This window comes from Remersonia thermophila, chromosome 3 (assembly GCF_042764415.1).
Source record: "Remersonia thermophila strain ATCC 22073 chromosome 3, whole genome shotgun sequence".
Lineage (NCBI taxonomy): Eukaryota > Fungi > Ascomycota > Sordariomycetes > Sordariales > Chaetomiaceae > Remersonia > Remersonia thermophila.
This window is the reverse complement of record NC_092219.1, coordinates 1,505,010-1,528,134: the sequence shown is the minus strand read 5'-3', so window position 1 is coordinate 1,528,134 and position 23,125 is coordinate 1,505,010. Positions and strand designations below refer to the sequence as shown.

Genomic DNA, 23,125 nt, shown 5'->3' with positions numbered 1-23,125 from the left:
ATCGAGAGCCATCTCCAGGGCGTGCGAAGCTGCTCCTCCCTAGATTCTATCAAGGCCGATTAGAAGCCTCCATCCCATCATCATCATCACCTTCCATCCCCATCCAACCAGGCAGTCCATCAAGATGATGTACACAGCTTCTCAGAAGCGCTCTTTCCCCGAAAGCATCGTCTTCGGTTCTCCCACGGCCAAGCGGCCTTGCCAAGTGGACGATGCCAACCAGGAGCGCGCCTACATTTCCGCCTCTCGCCGGCCCAGCCGTGACGTGTACTCCCGGTTCGAGTCCGCCCTCCGCGCTTCCGAGGCCCACTTCAAGCGCACCGGGCTCTACCTCCGCGTCATCCGTGAGTCGGTCATGAAGGGCCGGACGTACCAGGAATGCCCCTTTGACCCCAACACGAAGGAGGCGATCCGAGCCGAGATCGCCGCCGCCCAGGCCGAGTCGGCGCACCAGCCCGCGGCTGGCCTTCCCGACGGGCTCATCATCGGCTCGGCTGCCGCCGCTCCCTCCACGCGCACGCCCTCCTCTGCCACGCCCAACGCCTTTGGCGTGCCTGGCGCCGCCTCGGGTCCGATGCCCGGCTGGTCCGGCGCCTGGCCTTCCATGTCCACGTCCGGCATGCCAGCCTCTGCCGGGTTCGGCTTCAATCCGGGCTCCTTCAACTTGCAGCCGTGGCCCGGCGTGAACTCCACGGGCGGGCCTCAAGACCCCATGTTCCCTAGCGTGCCTTTTGCGGCTCCCTCCCCGGCCGCTGTGTTTCCGTCTTCCCCGGCCAGGGCTGCCTCGCCGGCCCGGGCCACGTCCGCAGCCCATGCCATGTCCCCGGTTCCAGCTGCATCCCCTCTTCGCGCTGCCTCCCCTCCCAGAGCGTTCCCTTGCGTGCCTGTTTCCTCGGCGCCGGTTGCCTTCCCTGCTGCGCCGGCCCCCGCTGCTTCCGAACCCACCGCAGCCAGCCCTGCCACCAACGTAGACTTGACCTGGGACGACTTTCTTCCCCTTGGTGACATGATAGATTTGACTGCCCGAGAGGAGCTGCCTGCCCAAGAACAGCCAGCCCAGCAGCAGGTCCAACAGCCAGGGGTCCAGCAACTAGGCCAGCAGCTAGGCCAGCAGCTGCAGGTTCCGGCTGGCCTTGGAGATGGCCTGATTGATGAGGATGTGATGGCCCAAGTTCAAGCCATCGTAAGCCAGCAGACCCAAGAGAATCATCAGCAGCAGAAGCAGCAGATCCAGCCGCAACCGACCCGTGAGCCGTCTCTTGAGGAGCAGCGGCAGGCCTGGCTGCAGCGGTGGAAGCAAGAGAAGCAAAGCCAGAAAGAACAAGCCGAGGACCCGCAGGTCCGGGAGCAGCGCGAGAAGGAGCGGCGCGAGAAGGAAACGCAGGAGAAGGCGAAGCGCGAGGAGGAGGAACGCCAGCACGAGTTCTACCACGCGTGGAACGAGCGGCTCAAGTACGAGCCACGCGAGCCTGTCGGCGCCATCCCGAGCCTGCCCTGGCGCCACGAGGTGAACCGCCGGCTCGGCCGGATGTGGCCCAAGGAGCAGCGCGAAGAGGTGGCCGCGTACTACAAGGACGCGGAAGAGTGGAAGAAGGCGGGCTGCCCCCCTCGGCCCTGCTGCAAGGCAGGCCTCAACCTGCCGGACCCGAGCTACGTCGGGCCGTCGCTGGCCGACATCTGGGAGGCCGAAAGAAAAAAGGAGGAGGAGGACGAGAAGAGGCGCAGGAAGGCTCTCGCGATGCAGCGCAAGCTGTTCAGGACCCTGGGCCTGGACCCTCAAGCGAGGATCCCGCTGGACCGCGGCGCGGCTCGGCAGATGCTCCTCGCGGCCAACACGCATCCTGCCTCTGCGCTCAAGCGTTTGGAGGACGCCTTTCCCCAGGTCGACCTCACCGAGGACGACGACGACGGCGGCGACGACGACAATGACAAAAGCGCAGGAGCCGGAAAGCCCTGCTGGGACCCGAGCGGGCCGGGGTCGCGCTGGCTCAAGCGCGTCTGCGAGCTCCTGGCCATGTGCAATGACAACGCACGGGCGGCCGCGCTTCTCAAGGTCCTGAGCCCGGCTGCCCGCCGCGACAAAGCCCCGGCTCCCCGTAACCACAAGCACAAGCACAAGCGCAAGCGCAAGCGTGACTCAAGCCCTTTGTTTTCACCCCCGCCCTCTCCTGCTCCAGCGCCTTCTCCCGCTTCTACTCCTGCCCCTACTCCTGCTCCTGCTCTCACCCCTGCTCCCGGCCCCGTCCAGCCTCCGGCCTCTCCCGATTCTCAAGAGGACTTGGACGCGATGGATGATGGGGAGCTGGAGAAGATGCTCGAGGAGGAGTTTCTGGCGGCGCCGGAGCTCGACGAGGCTCGGAAGGAAGAGCCTCCCGAGCACCTGAAGCAGCTCGCAGCCGAGTGCGGCGAGATGGAGGAAGAGGAGGACGACTCGGAGTGGTTTCAGGTGATTTACCCGGAGTGAGGAAAGAGAGAAAGCGAAATAGAGAAAGAAGAAATACATACAAAAACAAAAAGACACAGAAAAACGGAGAAAGAAAAAAAAAGGAAAGGAAAAAGGGTTCGTGAGAGAGAGAAAGAGAAATGTATATAGATGGATAGATCGGTACATAGAAATCAACCAGCGTAAATTTTATCCCTTTGGCTCGCCCCGAGTGATTCGTGATGTGTCTGACGCAGCGTGGTGAGCTCAGCACAAGGTGAGTACCTCTCCTCCAAATTCCTCTTCAGTTTGCAAACCACATCGTTATCGTCGCCGTCGCCATCGACGAATCTGTCACGTATCCAGCCTTTGAGCAAATGCGGTAGGAAACCACGCTCAATGTCACGTCGGCATCCGGGATCGCGGTGAACGGGCAAGTCAATCGAAAGTCTGCGTATCTACGCAGTAGGCAGATCATTAGGTCGGCGTCGTGGCCTCTTTGTACTACGATGGACCGAACCACCGCATCTCACCTTCATGCTCTGAAGCTTCGAAACCCAAAGGGATCAACGCAGAGAAACCAACCCCTCTTGCTTTTATCATGGATCAACTCAGCTCTATGATTACCTCTTTTGAATAACCACAAACGAACCGCGAGAAGCATACCAATCATGAGAAGAAACCCGGGGAAATCTACATGAAACCGAAAGCAAGCCATCTTCCAACGCCAAAAAAAAAAGGAAAAAAAAAAGCATTCCTCCCATCATCATCTTCATCCTCATGACTCCTCTCTAGCTTCCTGCCGGAGCTTTCATGCCGTCCCATCAGTTCGACGCCGCGCTCCCCCGCTCCCACGACCAATTCTTCAGCGCCGCCGGGTCCACGCCCTCCTCAAACGCCTCGTTCCTCGCGCGGATCTGGGCGTCCCGGAGCGCCTCCCGGGCGGCGGCGCCCCTGTTGCCGAGCTTGTGCTTGATGCGGTCGATGGCGTCCATGGCCAGGCTGAACCTGTCGGTGCCGTTGCGGATGGCGAGCTCGAGGGGCGTGTCGATGTTGCCCTTCTCGCGGTAGCCGCGCACGTGCAGGTTCTCGCTGGCGCCGGGCCGCTTGTACGTCAGGCGGTGCACGAGCCAGGGGTAGCTGTGGAAGTTGAAGATGACGGGCGTGTTGTCGGTGAAGAGGGCGGTCCACTCGGCGTCGGTCAGGCCGTGGGGGTGGTGCTCGTGCGAGATGAGCTTGAAGAGGTCGACCACGTTGACGCAGCGGATCTTGAGGTCCGGGAAGTACCGGAGCAGGAGGTCGATGGCGGCGAGGGACTCGTGCGTCGACACGTCGCCGCACGAGGCCATGACCACGTCCGGGTCGGCGCCGGCGTCGGTGCTGAAGCGGGGCCAGATGCCGATGCCCTTGGTGCAGTGGACGACGGCCTCGTCCATGGGGAGGAACTGGAGGTGCTCCTGCTTGTCGGCCACCACGACGTTGACGTAGCCCGAGGAGCGGAGGCAGTGGTCCATGCACGAGAGCAGGCAGTTGCCGTCGGGCGGGAGGTAGATGCGCACCACCTCGGGGCTCTTGTTGGCCACGACGTCGAGGAAGCCCGGGTCCTGGTGGGTGAAGCCGTTGTGGTCCTGGCGCCAGACGACGGCCGTCAGCAGGATGTTGAGCGACGCGATCTTGCTGCGCCACTCGACCTCGAGGCACTTCTCGAGCCACTTGCAGTGCTGGTTCACCATCGAGTCGATGACGTGGATGAAGGGCTCGTAGCTGTTGAGCAGGCCGTGGCGGCCCGTCAGGATGTACCCCTCGAGCCAGCCCTCACACGTGTGCTCCGACAGCATCTCCATGACGCGGCCGGCCGGCGCCAGGTTGCCGCCGTTGGCGTCCTCGTCAAAGTACTCGCCCAGCCAGACCTTCTTGCCGGCGTCGTAGACGGCCGCCAGCTTGTTGGACTCGGTCTCGTCGGGGCCGAAGAGGCGGAAGTTGGTCGGGTTCTGGGCCACGACGTCGCGCAGGAACCGGCCCATGTTGGCCATGCCGGCGGCCGAGGTGGCGCCCGGCCTGTCGACGGCGAGGGCGTAGTCGCGGAAGTCGGGCAGCCGCAGCGGCTTGCGCAGCAGGCCGCCGTTGGCGACGGGGTTGGCGCTCATGCGGCGGTTGCCGGCGGGGCACAGGGCGGCCCGGAGCTCCGGGTCGATGCGGCCGCCGGGGAACAGGCGGTCGGGCTCGTAGGACCGCATCCACCGCTCGAGGAGGTCCAGGTGCTCGGGGTTGCTGTGCACGTCGGTGATGGGGACCTGGTGGGACCGCCAGTAGCCCTCGAGCAGCTTGTCGTCGATCTTGCGGGGGCCGGTCCAGCCCTTGGGGGTGCGGAGGATGATGACGGGCCAGCGCGGGCGAAAGGCGTTGCCCGACTCGCGGGCCTCCTGCTGGAAGCGGCGGATCTCGAGGACGCACTGCTCCAAGGTGGCGGCCATGGCCTGGTGCATCGTGTTGAGGTCGTCGCCCTCGACGAAGTAGGGGGTGTAGCCGTAGCCGCGGAACAGCTGCTCGAGCTCGTCGTGGGAGATGCGAGCGAGGAGGGTGGGGTTGTTGATCTTGTAGCCGTTGAGATGCAGGACGGGCAGGACGGCGCCGTCGGTGATGGGGTTGAGGAACTTTGTGCTGTGCCAGGCGGTAGCCAGGGGGCCCGTCTCGGCCTCGCCATCGCCCACCATGGTCAGGGCGATGAGGTTGGGGTTATCAAAGACGGCGCCGAAGGCGTGGGACACCGAGTAGCCCAGCTCGCCGCCCTCGTGGATGCTGCCCGGGGTCTCCGGGGTGGCGTGCGAGCCGATGCCGCCGGGGAAGGAGAACTGCTTGAAGAACCTCTGCAAGCCCTCTTCGTCCTCGGAGGTCTCGGGGTAGACCTCCGAGTAGGTGCCCTCGAGGTAGGCCTGGGAGAGAACGGCCGGGGCGCCGTGGCCCGGACCCGAGATGAAGATGGCGTCGAGGTCGTACTTTTTGATGAGGCGGTTGAAGTGCATGTAGGTGAAGATTTGGCCGGGGGCCGAGCCAAAGTGGCCCAGCAGCCGGGCCTTGAGGTGCTCCTTCTTGAGGGGTTCGCGAAGGAGGGGGTTCTGACGGAGGTAGATCATGCCGAGGCTGAGGTACAACGACGCCTTGAAGAAGTCGTTGTACTTTTGTATCTCGTCTTGGGAAAGGGGTTCTCCCTTGACGGTGGAGCGAGCTGGCCCGTAGGGGCTGATGCTCTTGGCGTCGTCTGGTGCGTCGCCCATGGTTGGGTGCGTACACGTAGGTGTGTAATTGGTGGTGGTGATGATGATGGCTTTGGTATCGCCAATGGAACGGACTTGGAGTTGGCTTGACCTGTTGGGTATGGAGAGGAAAGGAGAGAAGAACTAGGACGATGGGTAGGAGGAAGGTGAGCTTTGGATTTATACGTGCTTCGAGGTCAGCTCCGGTCAGGGACAATAGCCATCAGGATGCATGGAGATGCCATAGTGGCTCGACCTTGTCCACCTTTCACGACACTTCGACCTCCGGCCCATCCTCCCATTCCCCCCGGCCCTCGCCATGCAAGGCCGTCTGGGGTCCAGCCCTCCAAGAACGGGGCCGACCGATCGGCCGTTGGAGACGGTCCATGATAGCTCAGGGCTCATGATTTCCAGACCCAATAATCGGGGTCAAGATCCAATGAATCGACGTCGGACGTTTGCGGGTCCTTCCGTCTTGGGGCTTCCGAAAGCCGCGGCGCCGAGTGGCGTGATAACCTGCCGCTGTGGGTCAGGCACCGGCATCCGCCACGCCGGCTGGCGGCCGACCGGCAGGTTTTGACCCGTATACTGTGTAGTAAGTATTGGAGGGACATTTCCATTTCCTTGCATTCCAGGTGGTCTTGGGGGGAAGAAAGAGTAGAGAAAAAAAAATAAAGACTGGTTTTCTTTCTTTCTTCAAGAAAAAAAAGAAAAAGAAAGGCATTGTTAGCTAGACCTCTCCCCTCTCCGTCCTCCCTGAGGTGATCTCTCCCGGCCTCCCAGAGCCAGCCCTGCATGACCAGCCCAGCCCTGTAACTATCTAACACCACTTGAACTGCCGGCCGGCCGGTTCGCCATGCACCGCTGGGGAAAAGGGCCCAGACTCTGGCGCTCTTTTCGGATTCCAAGGTTCGAGGCCCGGGGCAAACGCATACCCGCGCAAGCGATGACACCCGCGTTCGTCGTGGGGGGGAGAGTTGCCAGGCGGCGCTAACCAGCCCACCATCACCCCAGCGCCCCCGGCTGCCGGAGATACGAGTCGTGCACGCAGAGCTGTGTCTCCCCCCATCACGCCATGTCGTTGCCCAAGAGCGGAGTGTGCCGAGAGGTCCCAACCTCTACCCATCCCTTGGAGTCGGTTCCTCACTCCATGATCCTACCTTTTTTTTTAAGTCTCGAATGCATGGGAGCATTGAGGGGTGCATTGTCAGGAACTTGAACGCCGTTCATAGCATTTTCACCAGTTCATTCTGCCATCTGCTGCCCGGCCAACCAGCGAACAAACAGCCTGCTCTCCCTTTCTCTTCCTCTCTTGGGAGTCGGTGATCCCGACAAACACCCACGCACCCATCCATCCGCAAACCCACATCACTTACCAAGGTACCTAGTTGCATCCATGGGTGGTCAAGTTCAGGTCTAGTAGCTATGACGTCAGGATTGATGCCTTCCTTTCCACAACGAGCATAGCACTTCCACCACCACCGCCACCACCATCAATCACCACCTGCAAATGCCGACCATGGTCCACGAAGGGATCCAGCCCTCTCGCAACTTCCCACCCCCTCCAGCAAGCAAAGCGACCCGTATACACAGTACGCAGTACACACACGCACACATACCTTTCTCCACCGGCGTTAGGATCATGCCAGCATGCACGCCACGGAACCTTGCAAAGCCCTGGCCTAGCCGTCTCGGATCCCGTCCCCGAGGGCCGGGAGATGCAGCAAGGCCCTACTTGTACATAGACATACGCCCTGGGTCCGGTTGGGTAAGGTATCGAGGAATGGCAACAGAGGCGCCCTCATAGCACGAATGAGCTTGCCCTGCACCACCAACGCCTCAGATCGCGTGACACAAGCCCAATTCGAGGCCTCCCCCATCCGATCCGTAATGTTACCATTCCACAACACCACCGCTTCCTACCAACGTCCCAGAAAGCACACCACATACCACACCGCCTCAAAATATCCCAGCCAGGGAGGCAAAGTCACGAAACGTCCCGAACCTTTTCCCCCTTTTGTTCCAAAAGGCAAGCACAACGCAACGTACACGGTTCACAAAAAGGGGCCTGGTCGGTCGGCCGGACGCGTAGCAAGAGGTAGTAGGCAAGTACCTTAGGTATCTAAGAGAATCGATTTCGTCCCAGAGCAGGCACCTTGCGGCTGAGCAACAATCCACATGTGTTACAAACCCCGCTGCAAAAAGAAAGAAGAGAGAACCCCTTGGTAACTGCAGTACACATAAGACAAAGTGGTATCAACAAAAGAAACAAGCAGCAAACGCAAAAAAAAAAAAAAAAAAAAAAAAAAAAAAAACAGCTCAGAATACTACCAACACAAGGCCTGAAGTGTGTGTAAAAAAACCCGCCGCCACCAGCCACCGAAAAAAAAAATCCAACAAAGACAACGACGGCCCGGGTAGTTAGCAAGAACACAAAGAAGAAAGGCTCGGTTTCCTTCACCGCCACTCATCCGTTCCATTTCCCATCCCTCCCGGAAATAACGAGCGGGCATGCGTGTAAAGAGAAACGGCGTAACCCTGTTGTAAGGAGGAGGAAAAACGGGGGAGGAAACAAACCAAGGAAACAAAAACAGAAAAGTGGGCGCTCATTAGGGGGATGTGGTTAATAGGTAACGTAATGAAACAAGAATGATCTCCCTCCCGATCCCAAGTCGATGAATGAAACGAAGAAGAAAAAAAAGAGGAGCAGCGGTAAGAGTGCGTACGAGCAACCGTCGTCATTCCCATCGTCGATTTCGTCGTACGTCCCAGGTCGTTGGCTGTTTCGTCTCGTCCCTCGTCCGCCGTCCATCACCCGACCCAACCCATCCCGTCCGCCCGTACCCAATATGCTCCCGCCGCCGCCGATACATCCCAGCGGCCCTTTTCATCACTGTTTCAAGCTCGCCCACGCGCCCCTGCGCGCCCTGCTGTCCGATCGTGGCTCCTCTCGATGCTTTGCCAACAGCATCATGTCGTCGTGACGCTCAGCGTCAACGCTGACATGGAAACCATCGATGGCGCGCGATCCAACCGTGTAGCAACGCCTGTACAATCATGCCATCGCCACTGTTGTTGTTGCACCAGCAGCTGCCACCCCAGATCCCGTCCTAGCTGGCGCATCTCGGGTTGCTTCTGCTGCTGCTGCTGCTGCTGCCGTTTCTGCTTCTGCACGCGGGATGGCTTCTTCTGCTGCCGCCGCTGCCGCCGCCGCCGAAGCAGCAGCAAGCGTGTGCGTATCGTTTTTGCCGCCGTGGTTGCTGCTTCACCTGTTGTTGTTGTCGTCGGCGGCGTGGTCGTCGTCGCGGTAGTCGCCAAACCATGCAGCTGCTGTTGTTGTTGCTGCTGTTGCTGCTTCTGCTTCTGCTTCTTTTGCGGCTTGGATGCTCGCGCTTTGCTGGCCTTGCCAGAGGAGAAGCAAGGTGCATCCTACCACCCCTTCTTCCTGGCGAAGCGCTTGTTGAGCAGCGCGAGCACTTTCGGCACGTTGAACTGGACGTATTCGAGGTCGAGCTCGTCCTGGTTGTCCTTTTGCATCTCGAGCAGGTCGTCGAGCTTGAGGTCGAGCTCGAGAAGGCCGCGGTTGCGTCCTGGTGGCTGTCAGCATACGGGCTCTCTCAAGGCAACAAGGCAAGGGGGCCGGAGGAGAAACTGCGGAGACGTACCCTTATAATGCAGCGAAATGACAAACGTGCCCGGCAGCGGGCTCGTAAAGTTGAAGTAGATGTTGGCACGGCGGTTGTCGGGCACGTTGCTCTTCTGGATGACGCCCTCCTTCTCGAGCTGCTGGTGCGTAAACTTGTAGGGACCCAGAACCTGGTGCTTCTGCTGCTTGCGGCGGCCGCCCTCGCTTTGGCTGCGGACGTTGTGCAGGTAGTTCTTGTAGGTCTCGAGCTGGCCGACCAGGTACGCGTTGTGGTCGCGGATCGTCTTGTACACCTCCTCGAGCTTCTGGGTCTCGGCCAGCACCACCTCCTTGAGCGAACCGAGATGCTGCAGCTCCTGCTCGACCTCGTCGCGCAGCAGGCTAAAGCCGTCGCTCTTGTCGATGACGCGCATCTCCTGCAGCTGGCTCAGCAGCTCCATGGCGCGGATGCCCTTGCGGACCATGACGGCGTCGTTCTTGGACGTGGCGGCGGCGTCGGCGATGCGCTCGAGGCGCAGGGGCCGCTTGGCGACGGCCGAGGTGGACGGGATGGTGCGCAGGATCTGGACGAAGATGGACTTGGCCTCCATGAAGTAGACCTCCTCCTGGGTGATGTCGAGGGCGGCCGTCAGGTCGTCGATGGCCGTCTCCCACTTGCTGTAGAGGGGCAGGGTGATGGCGCGGTTCTCCTTGCGGGGGACCAGCGGGGGCGCGGGGCCGAGCTCCGACATGATGATGGACAGGTGCGAGTTCTCGTCGCGGCACAGCTCGGCCGAGTGCTTCTCGATGAGGGCGTGCATGGCGTAGATTTCGTTGAGGGTGATGGAGAGCTGGAGGTCCTTCTTGGAGAGGGCCACGTAGTTGTCCATCTCGAGGCTCTCGTAAAAGTCCTGCACCTCGCACAGGTCCAGCATGAACTTGTTGACGCGGTCCTTGTTCTGGTGGATGAAGGGCTGCAGCTTGGCCATGAAGGGCTCCTTGGCGTACGAGGGCTTGTTGGCCAGGTTCTGCAGCATCTTGGCGATGTACGTCAAGGTGCGGCGCGGGCGCTCGGCGGGGGTGCCGTCGATGAGCATGTACGACTTGGGGGTGACGATGGCCGGGTTGATGAAGCGGAGGAAGAAGAAGCCGCCGATCAGGGTGCAGATGGCCTGGTCGTTGGCGTCGGGGTACTTGCGCTTGGTGAGGCTGCGGATCTGCTTGCAGATCCAGCGGATGCCGTAGGGGGTCTCCTCGAGGCCCTCGATGATGGTGGTGAGGAAGCCGTTGGCGATCTCGGTGAGCATGGTGAGGCGGGGCTCGATGATGGCCTGCACCTGGGGGTTCGCGGCGGCCTCCTCCTGCGTGATGCCCTTGGGCATGGACGCGGGCAGGCTTCCCGTGTCCTGCTCGATCTGCTCGATCATGCGCTCGTAGACCTTGAGAGGGTTGATCTCGAGATCCAAGTCCTTGAGCTCGATGAGGTTGTTGATGCGCTCGGCGAGCACCGACTTAAGGAAGCTCTGGCCGGGACCTCTCCTCGTGTACGTCGTCATCATGCGCGAAACGGGCGTGTTTGCGCGCAGGAGCGACGAGTACTCGGGAGTCGTGTCGAATTGGTAGGTCAGGACGGACTGGGAAAGACGGAGGTCAGCTTTGAGGGCACGACGAGGACCAACCCACCAACCAACCAACCCGGGCGGGTCGGGCTCACCTGGAACATGGTCAGGAGCAAATGCTCCTCGCGGCTCTCGTATTGGTTCCCGTAAATGGTGAACATGACGGTCTGCAGCAGCGAGTCGATCTCGGACATGTTGACGAGGCGGCAAAGGTGGGCGATGTGACGGGGCTCCGACTGGAGCAGGAACATCATGTTGCCGTACTTTTGCGTCTTGTCATCGTTGGGAAAGGTGCCCTCCTGCACTTCGGTGGCGTCTTCGAGGTGGCTGGCGACTTCGTGTTGCTGGGAGGGGGATCAAGGTCAGCGCACCAGGCAAGCAAGCAACGGGCGGCCGGATCAGAGGTCCTATCCCTCTCTCACCTCTTCCAGGGCCATGCGGTTTTGGATCAAAAGCGCGATGCGCGAATCCAAATAGCGCACGTCCTTCTCCAGGACAAAGTTCTTTTTGGACTGCGACGAGATCTTGGCCTTGAGCTCGCGTAATGTCTTTTGCGCCTTGGCCAGGTCGTCTTCGATCACCAGGTCCGTCTCATTGGCCGACATGGACATGTAGAGCGCGGACATGGAGTACCGCTTGGACTGGCGGGCGGACCGCGAGCCATCGTAGGACGACATTGTGTTTTGCCGGGATATGGGTTGGAAGGAGGACGAAGAGGCGGTCGAGGCGCGGGAGGGCGTCTGTAACATGACAGACATGATGTTGACAGGAGGCGCCGACGGAAGAGCCGAATTGATTCAGAAGGTCGGAGGGAGGGGGGGGGGGGGGGGGGGGCTCGGGGCCTCTGTCTCTCTCGCTCTCTCGCTCTCTCTCTCTCTCTCTCTCAAAAAGAAAGGGAGGGAGGACGGCGAGGTGTCGCGGTCGCCACGGTTGCCGGGTTCAAGAGCTAAGCAGCGCGATGCGCCACGTCTCTCTCTCTGTCTCTCTGTCTCGCTCTCAATCGCGATCGCGGTCGCGCTTGCTGACGACAAACTGAAAGAGGAAGAGAAACGAGTGGATTCGACGGAAAGACGGAGATACACGGAGGAGGCGAGCGAGGAGTTGGGACGGCTTGGGACGTGGGGGGGACCGCTTTGTTCGTTCGTCGTCGGGGGTGCAGTAGTTCGTGGAAGGCAAAGAAGCGTTTCCCGGTCGCAAACTCGGTGTGGGGCTGGCGAGGAAAAGCCACAAAGGGGGTTGGCGGGTGGAATGGAGAGAGGGATGGAGACAATTGAAAGATGGAATGAAGAGAAGGGGAGGAAGAAGAAAAGAATCGGACTTGATGAGCAAAGGGCGCGGGTTGGTTCGCGATGAGTGCAGAAGAAGACAATGGTAGATGGCGTGTGCGTGTTTTGGAATTGGGAATGAATGCCGGATGGTTCAGATTCGAGGGGCAGAGCCGTGTGTGTGTTAGTATGTGTGTGTGTGCCTGGGACAAGCAGGCGGTGTGTCGCGTGAGCTGCACAAGTAATTGATGGTTGATGGAGACGGGAGGGCAGGGCGAATGTGAATCAAGTTGAATGGGGGGGGAGCCCGGCGTACGAAGAGGAGTGCGGAATCTGCATGTTTCGCCGCTCAGGCCAAGGGCAGAGAGGGTGCGAGGTTCAGGGGGGAGGGGGTCCGAGGGAGGGGACAAGGCTGCTACACCCCCCCCTCTCCCCCCCGGCCATCCTTCTAACCTGTCCATCCATTGGGGGGAGAGGGACCTGCAGCTAAGGGACCAGGAGAGAGAGGGCCTGGAAAACACGGAGAAGCGCACTGTGCAGGGGTGGGTGGGGACCGAGTTGGTGATGCGCTGATGCGGCCTGCCCTGCAAGTCCACCTACGGTACCACCATGGCCGACCATTGCGACAGCGGCCGTTTTTTCTTCAACGCCAGACACTGTCTCTCTGTCAACGGATACGCTATGTACTATACACACACTACAAGCAGGTCGAGTTCAGCTTCTGTGGGTTTGTACGGCCAACCCCATCCCAATGTTTAGGTTGCATGCCATGGGAGTTGGCGTCTACGTCTGCCATTGGCAAGCTCGTCACCACGATAAGTTTCCCATGGAGCCGAGCTCTCGTCGTCGCGCCGGGGGAGCACCCAAACAGTGGTCGCATGGATGGAGCCGGAGTATTCGTTACGCCGAAGGTAGCATCTCAATATAGTTGACAGGCCATGGCTATAGTACTAGTACTGTGTAAGAGATAGAGTGAGAAAAAAACAGCGAACGCGAGAGGTGAGATAAGGTACCTGACCTTGGCTGACTCGGGACGTTTGAAGTGATCCTCTTTCCTTCAACGGGCACTGGACAGCCACTAGTCCACTTGGCTGCCCTGGACAGTGCGTGCCTGAGATGCATGTCCGCGAGGCCGGCCGGGGGGGGGGGGGGGGAGTGGGTGTGCGTGTCGGTCCCGTCGCTTGGTCCGATTGCCCACGCCAAGGGAAACCGGTTCTGCGCTAAGGACAAATCTGAACGGTTCCCGACCAGTCAGGTCCCTCGGAGAGCCAGAAAGCGGGAACAGCCCAGGAACGAGTGGACCTGAAGGGCCTTTTCGCAGGCACATGGGCGTGCAACTCGAACCCTCGCAATGTGAAGGCGACCAGCAGGAAAACCCCCCAACCTTCACGTGCGACGGCGGCATAGCCGGCCCTGTTTCACTCTTCTCGTACCTACGACGTAGGTGTCTCGGACCGTTCGCTCGAGGGGAGCTGATTGCATGGTCGTAGTGGTTTGAAAACCGGCCATTTTCCGTTGATGGTCTTTGCCACTTCCCCGGGCCGTTTGCTGTTCTTGTGTAAATTCCCGGGTCATCGTCATCCTCTCACTTCTCCTGAAACAGAGACGCGCATGCGTCGGGTTACATCGCGCTTGCGGGAGTGGAGTATTTTTCCGCCCAGGCTCGTTCGCATACACAGTTCTCGATTCCCTCTCGACACACTGTGGGCTTCCTCTGACGTTCTTGACGTCGCTGACCTCGACGCTTTGGGGGGGGGGGGGGGGGCAGGGCCATCAACAAACAACAACACACCGCAAAAAAAATGTACGTCAATCATTTTGACGGCCCAGGTGTGATGAGAGTACATGGGTGTTCCGCTTTGAGGAAGAAAACCTTTTCTTATCGTTACTGCCGTGTCTTACTTCAGCCAGTCTCAAATGTAACTTTTTTCTTGAAAAAAAAAATAAACAATAAAATAAATAAACAAGAAATAAGAAACAACCCTTCTTGTCTGAACCAATCGTCAATTCACTTCAGGCGGCTGCTCGACGCCGTCCCCGGCGCCCGTCCCGCCTGTGTAACTGACCGAGCTGCAGCCAGCCCTGCATACATTCTGTACTCTGCTAGCATATATGTACTGCGTACATACGCCCCGGCTATCATCTCGTGCCAAGCCCCTCATCATGGGGAGGCTGCAGATGCAGGGCAGGCTTCGTCCGGGCGCAGCCGTCGGCGCTGCGCCAGCCAATCATGACCGCCGACCCCTTCCGGCTGACCGGCATTCCATGGTGCCGGGACACGTTGACAGCACGGGTACCTGTCGATGGGATCCGACCACAGAATCCCTTATGAAACGAGTCGCAATGACGGACGGGGACGGGACCAGCCCGGTCGTGGTCCGCTGGCCTGCCGCCGCCGTGTTTTCGAGAGGGAGGGAATGTGCTTCACGACACAAATGACAAATGGGCAACGGGCGCCGCGCCGGGTAGCCTTGCGGCGGAACATGAGGTGCAAGCCACGAGATGAATGCGCTTTGAATTCGTACCAACGTTAGCGTACATCACCCTTCTTTGGCCTTCTTCAGCCGTCCGCCTCCTCGGCTCCCTGAGCTCCCTGCCCACCCAAGCCTCGCCGGAGAAGGCGTGCACCACAGCTGCCAACACCTCTCTGCCTGGTTTGCCCGACCCAGCCCATCCTTGGACCAGCCTTACAGCATGTACATACGCTAGGGCTCCACGGGCTTGTTTCCCCATGTCTTTTGCGGTTCCTGATCGGGTTGTTCCTGGCGATGGCGCCCCCGATGGATGCCAATTTTGGAACGAAAGAGCCCTGCCAGTTCGGTTCGTGTGGGGATGGTCGATGGGTCGGAGGGGAGGGGGGGGGAACCAGGGCCGCCGCATTGATACGAATGACATGATTGCTGCATACGCTACTTCGTACTCGTAGCGTACTTCATATAGTACACCGTATTGTGCTGTTTGGCTTTGTCCCTCTTTGGGCCTGGTGGCTAGAAGAAACGGTCATGAGCTCGTATAAGCCATCCGGGCAGCCAAACGCGGACGGCCGCGGCCTGGTGGGGGGGGGGGGTACATAGTGGGGAACGGGTACACCAAACCCTTCGAGAATGTCGAGAATATGCACACACACATGACGATGAGGAAGAGGCAATGGAAGGATCGTGGAAGAAGCGGTCGCAAGAGGATCTCGGGTGGTCCTGAGAAAGAACATCAAAACAGGAGTCGTAGATGTGCAAGCATAACTGTTCCTCTGTAATAACTCCTGCAACTATAGTACTGTTCACAGGGAAATCATGGCCTGCCATCTTGATTCTACATACAGTAGTAGGTAGCGAGCGTGAACGAAAGCGCACCGCAGCGACTTGGAGCATCGCACCAGAGCCTGAAGCGTTCAAGTACGTAGTGTAGTATCCCGAGTCGCCGTCCGGCTCCGTCTGCGTCGTGTCCACCCGGCCCGATGCTTCTGCCACAACCTGTCGGCCTCATGCCCAAGCATCGGGACGGGCGTCGGCCGAAAAGACCCGATCCGCCCTGGATCCGCCCCTGGATCCGCCCTCGATCCGCCTTGGCGGTCCTTGGAATCGTCATCCCGACGTCCGCTCCGCTCCGCTCATCGGTGCCCGCAGAGACCCACATCCCCTTTTCGGAAAAAGGCTGGCCGGATGATGCACCAGGAGTTTTTTTGTCCTTTTTTTTTGCCGTGAGCGAGATGCCGAGGCAGACGCACACTAGCAGCACGCACACGCATAGCACACAATCGATTCGGGTGCGGGCCCGACCCAGAACCCGGTTCGCCCTCCCACCTTTCCATCTGTGCCCCTCCCCCAGTCTCCCTCGGGTTTCCTCTTTGGTCGTCCAGCATCTAGACGGTTCCGAGAAGGCAAAAGAGGGGGAAACGAGTAACTACCAGGGAGATGAGTGAGGCGGGCGGTGGGTGGGAAGAACAGAGGCTCGCTGTCAGCCCGCCCGACGGGCTCCTGTCTGGAGCCAACCTCGTTGTCCGCCCTCTGTCGGTTTCCAGTGGCGTGACTTGTGCACGGCAACGGTTGAGCCCCGAATGTCACTGCACTAGAAGATGGACGTCAAGGGGGGGGGCGGTCACCATCGGTCCACTCCACCCACGGCGCCCTGTCTCCGTGTCTAGTAACCGCGCTAGCCGGTCCCTAAGAGAAAGGCGGAAGGTGAGAAGAAGGCGAAAAATCACCAAGCATGGCCCGGGCATGATGCGTAATGTTGTGCAACATGCGTTCCGTTCCCTTTTCATGCCGGCTCGACCCTCTTTCTCGTTGCTTCTCAGGCCATCATAGGTCCATAAGGCGTTTCCATACGGGTCGAAAGGTGAGGAGGGTCCATGGTGTTCCCTGGCCCCAAGGTACGGTGGCGGGCCGGCAATTCTACGCAAGCATCCATGCTTCTTCGTCTTCCCCGGACACTTCCCGGTCCAGACCCGCCGCCCGACTCCTTGGAGCTCGGCTAATAACGACAATCGGGCGCCAGGCCTTGGTCGTGTTCAACGGTCTGGCCGAAGCACACCCAGCGGTCCGACCTGTCAAACTCTACCCTGCCTACCTTAGGGCCTCCCCCCCCCTCCTCCCCCCAGGCCTGATGACTCTGAATACAAAGTGTCTCCGCGTATCCCTCACCACCAGCCACCCTCTGTGATTGTTATTTTGTGTGCATCTCTATGTGTGTGTGCCTTTTTCTTTCTTGCGTTGGATCCCCGATGCATGCCAAGCCGTAGACAAGAAGCAGAAGCAGAAGCAGAAGCGGCAACAAAGTCAGCTTGTCCCTACGACGGTAACGACCACCAGCCAAGCCCACCGTCATCATGGCGGCCGCCTTGCCAGACCTAGAGAAACAGGCGACCTCCCTGGCCGCAGCCTCCTCCGAGACGACGACAACGACGACGACGACGCAAGCAGCAGCCTCCCAACCTCTTCCTCCCACAGGCTCCAATATCATCTCGACCCTCGAGGAACATGCCTACGGCCGGCCCATCACGACGGTCCAAGACCTCGTGCCAGAACCTGCCAGCGAGCTGGACGACGAAGACGACGATGAAGACGACGACGACGACAGCCACAGCCACAGCCACAGCAGCCACCACAGCCATGACGACGACGACAACAACAACAACAACAACAACAACGAGAGAGGGGATGGGATGGCCGGAGGTCCCATCAGCCGCCATCTCACGCACACGGCCACTCACACGTCCATCACCTCGGCCGCGTCACGCCCGCCGGATTTTGAAGTCACATTCGCCCCTGACGATCCCGAGGATCCCAGGAACTGGTAAGCATCCAGTACCCACTCTCTCGCTTTCTCCTTTCCCCCCAATGACCCGGCTGACATAGATACCAGGCCCCTCTGGTACCGCGCGTACACGGTCCTCGCGGTGTCGTACGCGACCTGGGTGGTGGTGCTCTACAGCACGAGCTACACGGCCACCGTGTCCCAGATCATGGACGAGTTCGACATCACCAGCCGGCCCGTCGCCACGCTCGGCCTGACCACCTACCTCCTGGGCCTGGCGGCGGGGAGCGTCGTGGTGGCGCCGCTGAGCGAGGTGTACGGGCGGCGGGTCGTGTACCTGGTGTGCCTGGGCGTCTTCACCGTCCTGATCGTGCCGTGCGCGCTGGCCAAGAGCCTCGGGGTGCTGATCGGGGTGCGCTTCGTCGGCGCCCTCTTCGGCTCGGCCCTCATCTCCAACAGCCCCGGCACCGTCGTCGACATCGCCGGCCACGAGACCCTCGCCCTGTGCATGTCGTGGTACTCCATCGCCCCGCTCAACGGGCCCGTCACGGGCCCGCTCATCGGCGGCTACGTCGGCGAGGGGCTCGGCTGGCGCTGGGCCAACTGGCTGGCCTTGATCCTCTCGGGGGTGGCCTTCGTCATGGTCGCCCTCGTCAAGGAGACGTACGCCCCGGCGCTGCTGAAGCGCAAGGCGGAGAGGCTGAGAAAGGAGACGGGGGAAGAACGGTGGTGGTGCAGGCATGACCAGCGCGTGTCGACCGCCGCCTTGCTTCGAGCCAACCTCAGCCGCCCGTTCGTCCTGGCCGCGACGGAACCGATCCTATGGTTCTTCAACATCTGGTACGTTTCTCATCCTCTACCTCTTCCGTCTCCTCCTCCTCCTCCTCCTCCCTCTCCTCAGAAACCCCCCTCCCAACCCAACTTCCACACATTGCTAACTTTTTTTTTCTCCTTGCAGGATCAGCATCGTCTACGGCATCCTCTACCTCTGCTTCGTCGCCTACCCCATCGTCTTCACCCTCCACCGGGGCTGGTCCGTCTCCCAGACGGGCCTCTCCTTCCTGGGCATCGGCGTGGGGACGCTGCTGGCCATCTCGCTCGAGCCCGCGTGGCGGCGGCTCATCGACCGCGTGGGCGTGCGGCGGCGGCCCGACCCGCTGGACCCGGCGCGGGCGGGGCCCGAGGCGACGGCCCTCGTCATGACGATCGGCGCCTGCCTCACGGCCGCCGGCCAGCTCGCCTTCTCGTGGACCTGCCTTCCCGCGTCCCTGTCCCCGCTCGTGCCCATCGCCATGGGCGTCCCCTTCGGCATGGGCAACACGCTGTGCTTCGTCTACGGCTCGCACTACCTCGCCGGCGCCTACGGCGCCGAGCACGCCGCCTCGGCCCTGGCGGGCAACGCCGTCGCGCGCTCCGTCGTGGGCGCGGCGCTGCCCCTCGCGGGCACCGCCATGTACGACGCCCTGACGCCGCGGTGGGCGGGGACCCTGCTGGGCGGCATGGAGGTGGTGCTGATCTCGGTGCCGTGGGCGTTTTACAAGTACGGCGATAGGATCCGGGAGCGGAGCCCCGTGATCCGGGAGATGAGGGAGGAGGCGATGAAGCGGGAGAGGAGGCGGGAGAGGGCCGAGGCGAGGAAGGCGAGGGTCGAGATGAGGAGGCTGAGAGGGGAGGGAGGAGGGAATGCCGGGCGCGAAGAAGCGGCGGGGGAAAAGAAGGAGGAGGAGGTTAGGGAGCTTGCAGCGGCGCAGGGGGCGAGAATGGCTTAGGTGATGGTTTGGATGCTTGCTTTTCAGCGGTGGGAAAAAAAAAAAAAAAAAAAAAAAAAAAAAAAAAAAAAAAGGGGGGGGGGGGGGGGGGGGGAGGATGGACGGCAAAGAAAAGGGGAAGGTAATAGCGGAAAGGGGAGGAGGTGGAGGAGGAGGAGGAGGAAAAGGAGAGATGCGATGGAGATACCCATGGGATATGGGAAAAAGGAGATTTTGGAAATCGAAAAAACGCACCGAAGAAGAAAAAAAATAAAAGAGGAAGAAAAGAAGGGAACGGGAAAAGGAAAGGGCTGCATAAAAGGGGGAGGCGGTGGTCGGCGTTCCGGTTAGGGTTTGCATAGCACACACTACGACGGCGACGGTGTTCAATGGGCACTTCTGATCAAGGACCTGTACTTCCTTCTTTCTACCTTGCTCATAGCTTAATAGATAGTCTTTGTAAGTATGATGAGTAGCATGACATCTGATGTCCGCATCATGTTCTCTCTCCTACTGCAGCGTGCTCGCTGACAACAAACGGTGCCACGCACGTACAATTGTCCTCCATCACTTCAACACCATCCATGCCGTCCATACACGTGGTGGCACCGCACGCAAGTTTCTCCAGAAATCGTGATTATTACCCTGGTCAACCCTGGTCAACCCAGTCCTCCGACGTCCATGGTCATCGTCAAGGAAGTCGAGCGGATGAGCTCGCGCTAGGGCCGGGGAGGTTCAGGGAACTCTCCACCGCCCAACGAACGCCCATCGTATTCTTCTCCGATCCCGGCCAGCGCGGTCGTACCGGATTACACTGGCATTCCCATCCATTACCAAACCATGCCATACCATACCATCTCCCTTGGCGGTGCGCAGAACTGATGATGTGTGGTGGTGGTGGTGGTGCTGTGACATGAGGGGAGCAAAAGGCCCCTCTCTCCCACTAACAACCATGCGACAAAGATACGAGGAGGATAAGGGAGAGCAAGAGAGTCCAACCGCCTTCCCCCCCCCTCAAAGCGACGCCTCCAACAAGCAAACCAACCAACCAGCGAGCAAGCAAGCGAGGTCACGAAAACTCCTTCCATCGGCCCCGTCCGGCCGTCCCATCCACCCCACCCTACCCCGATGCCATATAGCCCCAGGAAAAGGAAAAAAAAAAAAAAAAAAAAAAAAAAAAAAAGAAAGAAATGTACTGTACACACATGCCGCCGCCACCTACTTCTCCATTACTCCTTCACACCAACCCCGTCACGCCTCCCAGCGCCGGCGTCGACCCCAGGCTCGACAGCAAGCTCGGCGTCTCCACCTTTCCCGCCGCTATCGCCGCCAATTTCTCCCTTTCCCTCTCTGCCTTTTCCTTGTCTCGTATCTCCTTCTCCAGCTTGGTGATCCTTGGCTTCCTCGCCGCGCCGCCCCTCGACCCGGGGCCTCCGCCACGTCCCCTGCCGCTCGTGGTCCCGGTCCCTGATCGGGTCTCCCCGGAGGTCTCCTCGCGGTTCCTGCTCGAGGCGGCGCCGCCCCGGCTTCCCCTGCCTCGGCCTCCGCGACCGCGTTTCGGCCTCTCCTCGGGGGCAGGAGGCTTCTCCTCGGGGATGAGCGGACCCGAGTAGACGAAGAAGCCGTCGCGGCTGGCGGCGGCCTGCTCTTCCCAGAGCAGCTCCGAGTCGTCGACAAAGTCGTCGTCCTTGTCGTACTCGTCCTCCTTGAACGTCCGCTTCTTCCTCTGCGGCTTTGTCGGGGCGGCCTCGACGTTGCTCTCGCCCAGGTCCGACCCGTGCAAGATGTCTTCCACGTCCACGTCCATGTCCTCGCCCGAGTCGCGACCGGAGCCGGCACGCTCGAGCGCCGCGGTGGCGGCGGCGATGCGGGCCTTGCGCTCGCGGCTGGCGGCCAGGCGCGGGTGCAGAGCGTCCCAGCCGTAGCGCTCCTCGGCCATGCGCATAAAGTTGACGTACTTGTTGCACTCGCCGGGCTCGAGAGGGATGCGGAGCGAGATGCTGGGGGCTTCTTGCTCCTCTCCGGGGCGGGCCTTGCCAAAGTCGAGGATGGAGCGCTCGTTGCCGGGCAGGGGCGGGAGGGCGTCCCGAAGGCTGCCGATGCGGGGCGATGCCGACGCGTTGCTGCGGGCCTTCTTGTTGGACTCGCGCTCCTGCTGCACGACGGCGGCGATCTTTTTGCTCTGAGGCGGGGGGGCCCCGGAGGCGCTGGGAAGCGACGTCATGCTCGTGAAGGAGGGCGTCTTGGACTCGGATGGCTTGGACGCGGAGGCGGGAGCCGCCGGGGGCGGCGGCGGCGGCGGCGGCGGAGGACGGCGGCTTCGGTGGTGGCCGGCTTCGGGGGAGCCGGAGGCGGGGGCGGCGCAGAGCTTCTGAGGGTCTGAGTAGGCGACGCCGGGGCCGCCGATTCCATGCGTGGGTTCGTGTACGACGAGCGAGGCGACACGACGGTCGGCTGGGGGTCGACGAGGCTGGCGATGGAGGGCGAAGCGCTGGCGGGATTCACCACCTGGGTCGGGGCGCGGGGAGAGCCGAGCGGGGCCGTGCCGTAAGAGTCGCGGCTCGCCGCGGACTCGCGAATCGGATCATAGTTGCCCCGGATGGGGTCGAACATCTGCCGGGTCGGGGCGGGGGTCGGCTTGGGCTGCGGCTGTGGCTGCGGCTTCGGGGGCTCGTCGTTGTTGAGAAGGTTCTGCATGTTCATGGAGCCCGAGGCGGTGTCGCGTTTGGGAGGGGCGAATCCTATGTCGACGGACGAGGGACGCGGGTCCAGGTCCATGCGCATGGGAGGGAGCTCCGTGATCTTTTCCGGGCGGGAGGGAGCCGGGACAGATGTCGTGTCCGCGTCGGAGGCGGTGTCGTTGGCGTCGACGGCGGCCGCCTTGCGCTTCCTGGGAGCAGGCGGAGCGTTGGGGTCCTTGGGTTTCCGGGGCCGGCGCTGCTTGGGCTGGTCGGCGGCGGGAGCGGTGCCCTCGGCGGGAGGTGGTTTCGGCTTGACGGTGCTGCCGGGCTTGCGGCCGGGCTTCTTCCGAGGGAGGCCGGCGGCGGTTAGGGGGACATCCGAGGCCGCATCGGCGGGTTGCTGATGTTGCTGCATAATGGCAAACCGGGAAACGGAACTCGGGTCGACCACGATCTCCTCCATGTCAACGACGTTGGATGGCGATGGCCCGACGACACAGGCACAAGAAAGAAGAATTCAAAGCAAAAAAGAGACAACCCCCCAACAAGCAAAAACAAATAGCACAGCAACCTGAAGCCCTGCCGCCGACGCAGAGCCAGGGCCGCCTGCGAGGCTGTGTGGGTGTACACGTGTGGGTGTGTAGGTATGGGCGGGTGTAGTTGTGGTGTAGTTGTGTTTGTGGTTGGATGTTGACGGCGTCTTTTGATAGGTTGCGCCTGGGAACCCGGGAGGTTGGAGCAGTCCCTGACCTGAGGCCTGCGAGGCGTGTGAGACCTAGGCCTGGTGGGCTGCCCTGAGCTGAGCCGTGGGGATGCTCTGTTCGGCGGGACCCAGCCTCCGACCTAGCCTCTAAGGTACCTAGGCTGGGGGGGAGTCCTGGGGTCTTCTTGGGGCCTTCTTGGGGGTCTTCTTGGGGCGTCTTGGAGGCGACGAAAGGGAGCGCCCTTGGGGGGGAGGAGCGCGGTGCAGAAACCAGGCTGCTCCCGTGATTGGCTTGGAGAGCTGTGGTTGGCCCAAGCGCGGGGGGGGAAGGAGGGATCGGTAAGGCGGGTGAGACCCACTTCCGATTTGGGATTAGCGTCGCCAGGCAGACCCGTCCGAGAGAGAAGCAGCGAAAGGGAAACCCGAAAATGGCTTCCCCCAACTTCAGATGTCGCAATGTCGCCAAACCACCACGGCTCGTCGGGCTGGCGATGCCGACAAAACACCACCAAACAAGACAAAAAAATGCGCAGAATGCAGCACTGCGAGCGGCTG

At 61.0% G+C, this 23,125-nt stretch overlaps 4 protein-coding genes across 4 annotated transcripts; 1 reads left to right on the top strand and 3 right to left on the bottom strand.

Annotated features, from left to right (window-relative positions):
• Positions 1–3,246: 3,246 nt before the first annotated feature.
• VTJ83DRAFT_3238 (uncharacterized protein) lies at positions 3,247–5,697 on the bottom strand (the record flags this gene model as incomplete). Its single annotated transcript, XM_071009594.1, has 1 exon — positions 3,247–5,697. The coding sequence occupies one exon, from the start codon at positions 5,695–5,697 to the stop codon at positions 3,247–3,249; it is 2,451 nt and encodes an 816-aa protein (XP_070867116.1).
• A 3,408-nt stretch (positions 5,698–9,105) lies between these two features.
• On the bottom strand, positions 9,106–11,678 carry VTJ83DRAFT_3237 (uncharacterized protein; the record flags this gene model as incomplete). The annotated part of the gene is made up of 4 exons (XM_071009593.1): positions 9,106–9,266; positions 9,342–10,935; positions 11,016–11,264; positions 11,343–11,678. The coding sequence occupies 4 exons, from the start codon at positions 11,676–11,678 to the stop codon at positions 9,106–9,108; spliced, it is 2,340 nt and encodes a 779-aa protein (XP_070867115.1).
• Positions 11,679–17,010: 5,332 nt separating this feature from the next.
• On the top strand, positions 17,011–19,207 carry VTJ83DRAFT_3236 (uncharacterized protein; the record flags this gene model as incomplete). The annotated part of the gene is made up of 3 exons (XM_071009592.1): positions 17,011–17,477; positions 17,547–18,278; positions 18,397–19,207. The coding sequence occupies 3 exons, from the start codon at positions 17,011–17,013 to the stop codon at positions 19,205–19,207; spliced, it is 2,010 nt and encodes a 669-aa protein (XP_070867114.1).
• A 1,216-nt stretch (positions 19,208–20,423) lies between these two features.
• On the bottom strand, positions 20,424–22,330 carry VTJ83DRAFT_3235 (uncharacterized protein; the record flags this gene model as incomplete). Its single annotated transcript, XM_071009591.1, has 2 exons — positions 20,424–21,557; positions 21,632–22,330. 2 exons carry the CDS (start codon positions 22,328–22,330, stop codon positions 20,424–20,426), a joined length of 1,833 nt encoding a protein of 610 aa, XP_070867113.1.
• Between the last annotated feature and the right edge of the window lie 795 nt (positions 22,331–23,125).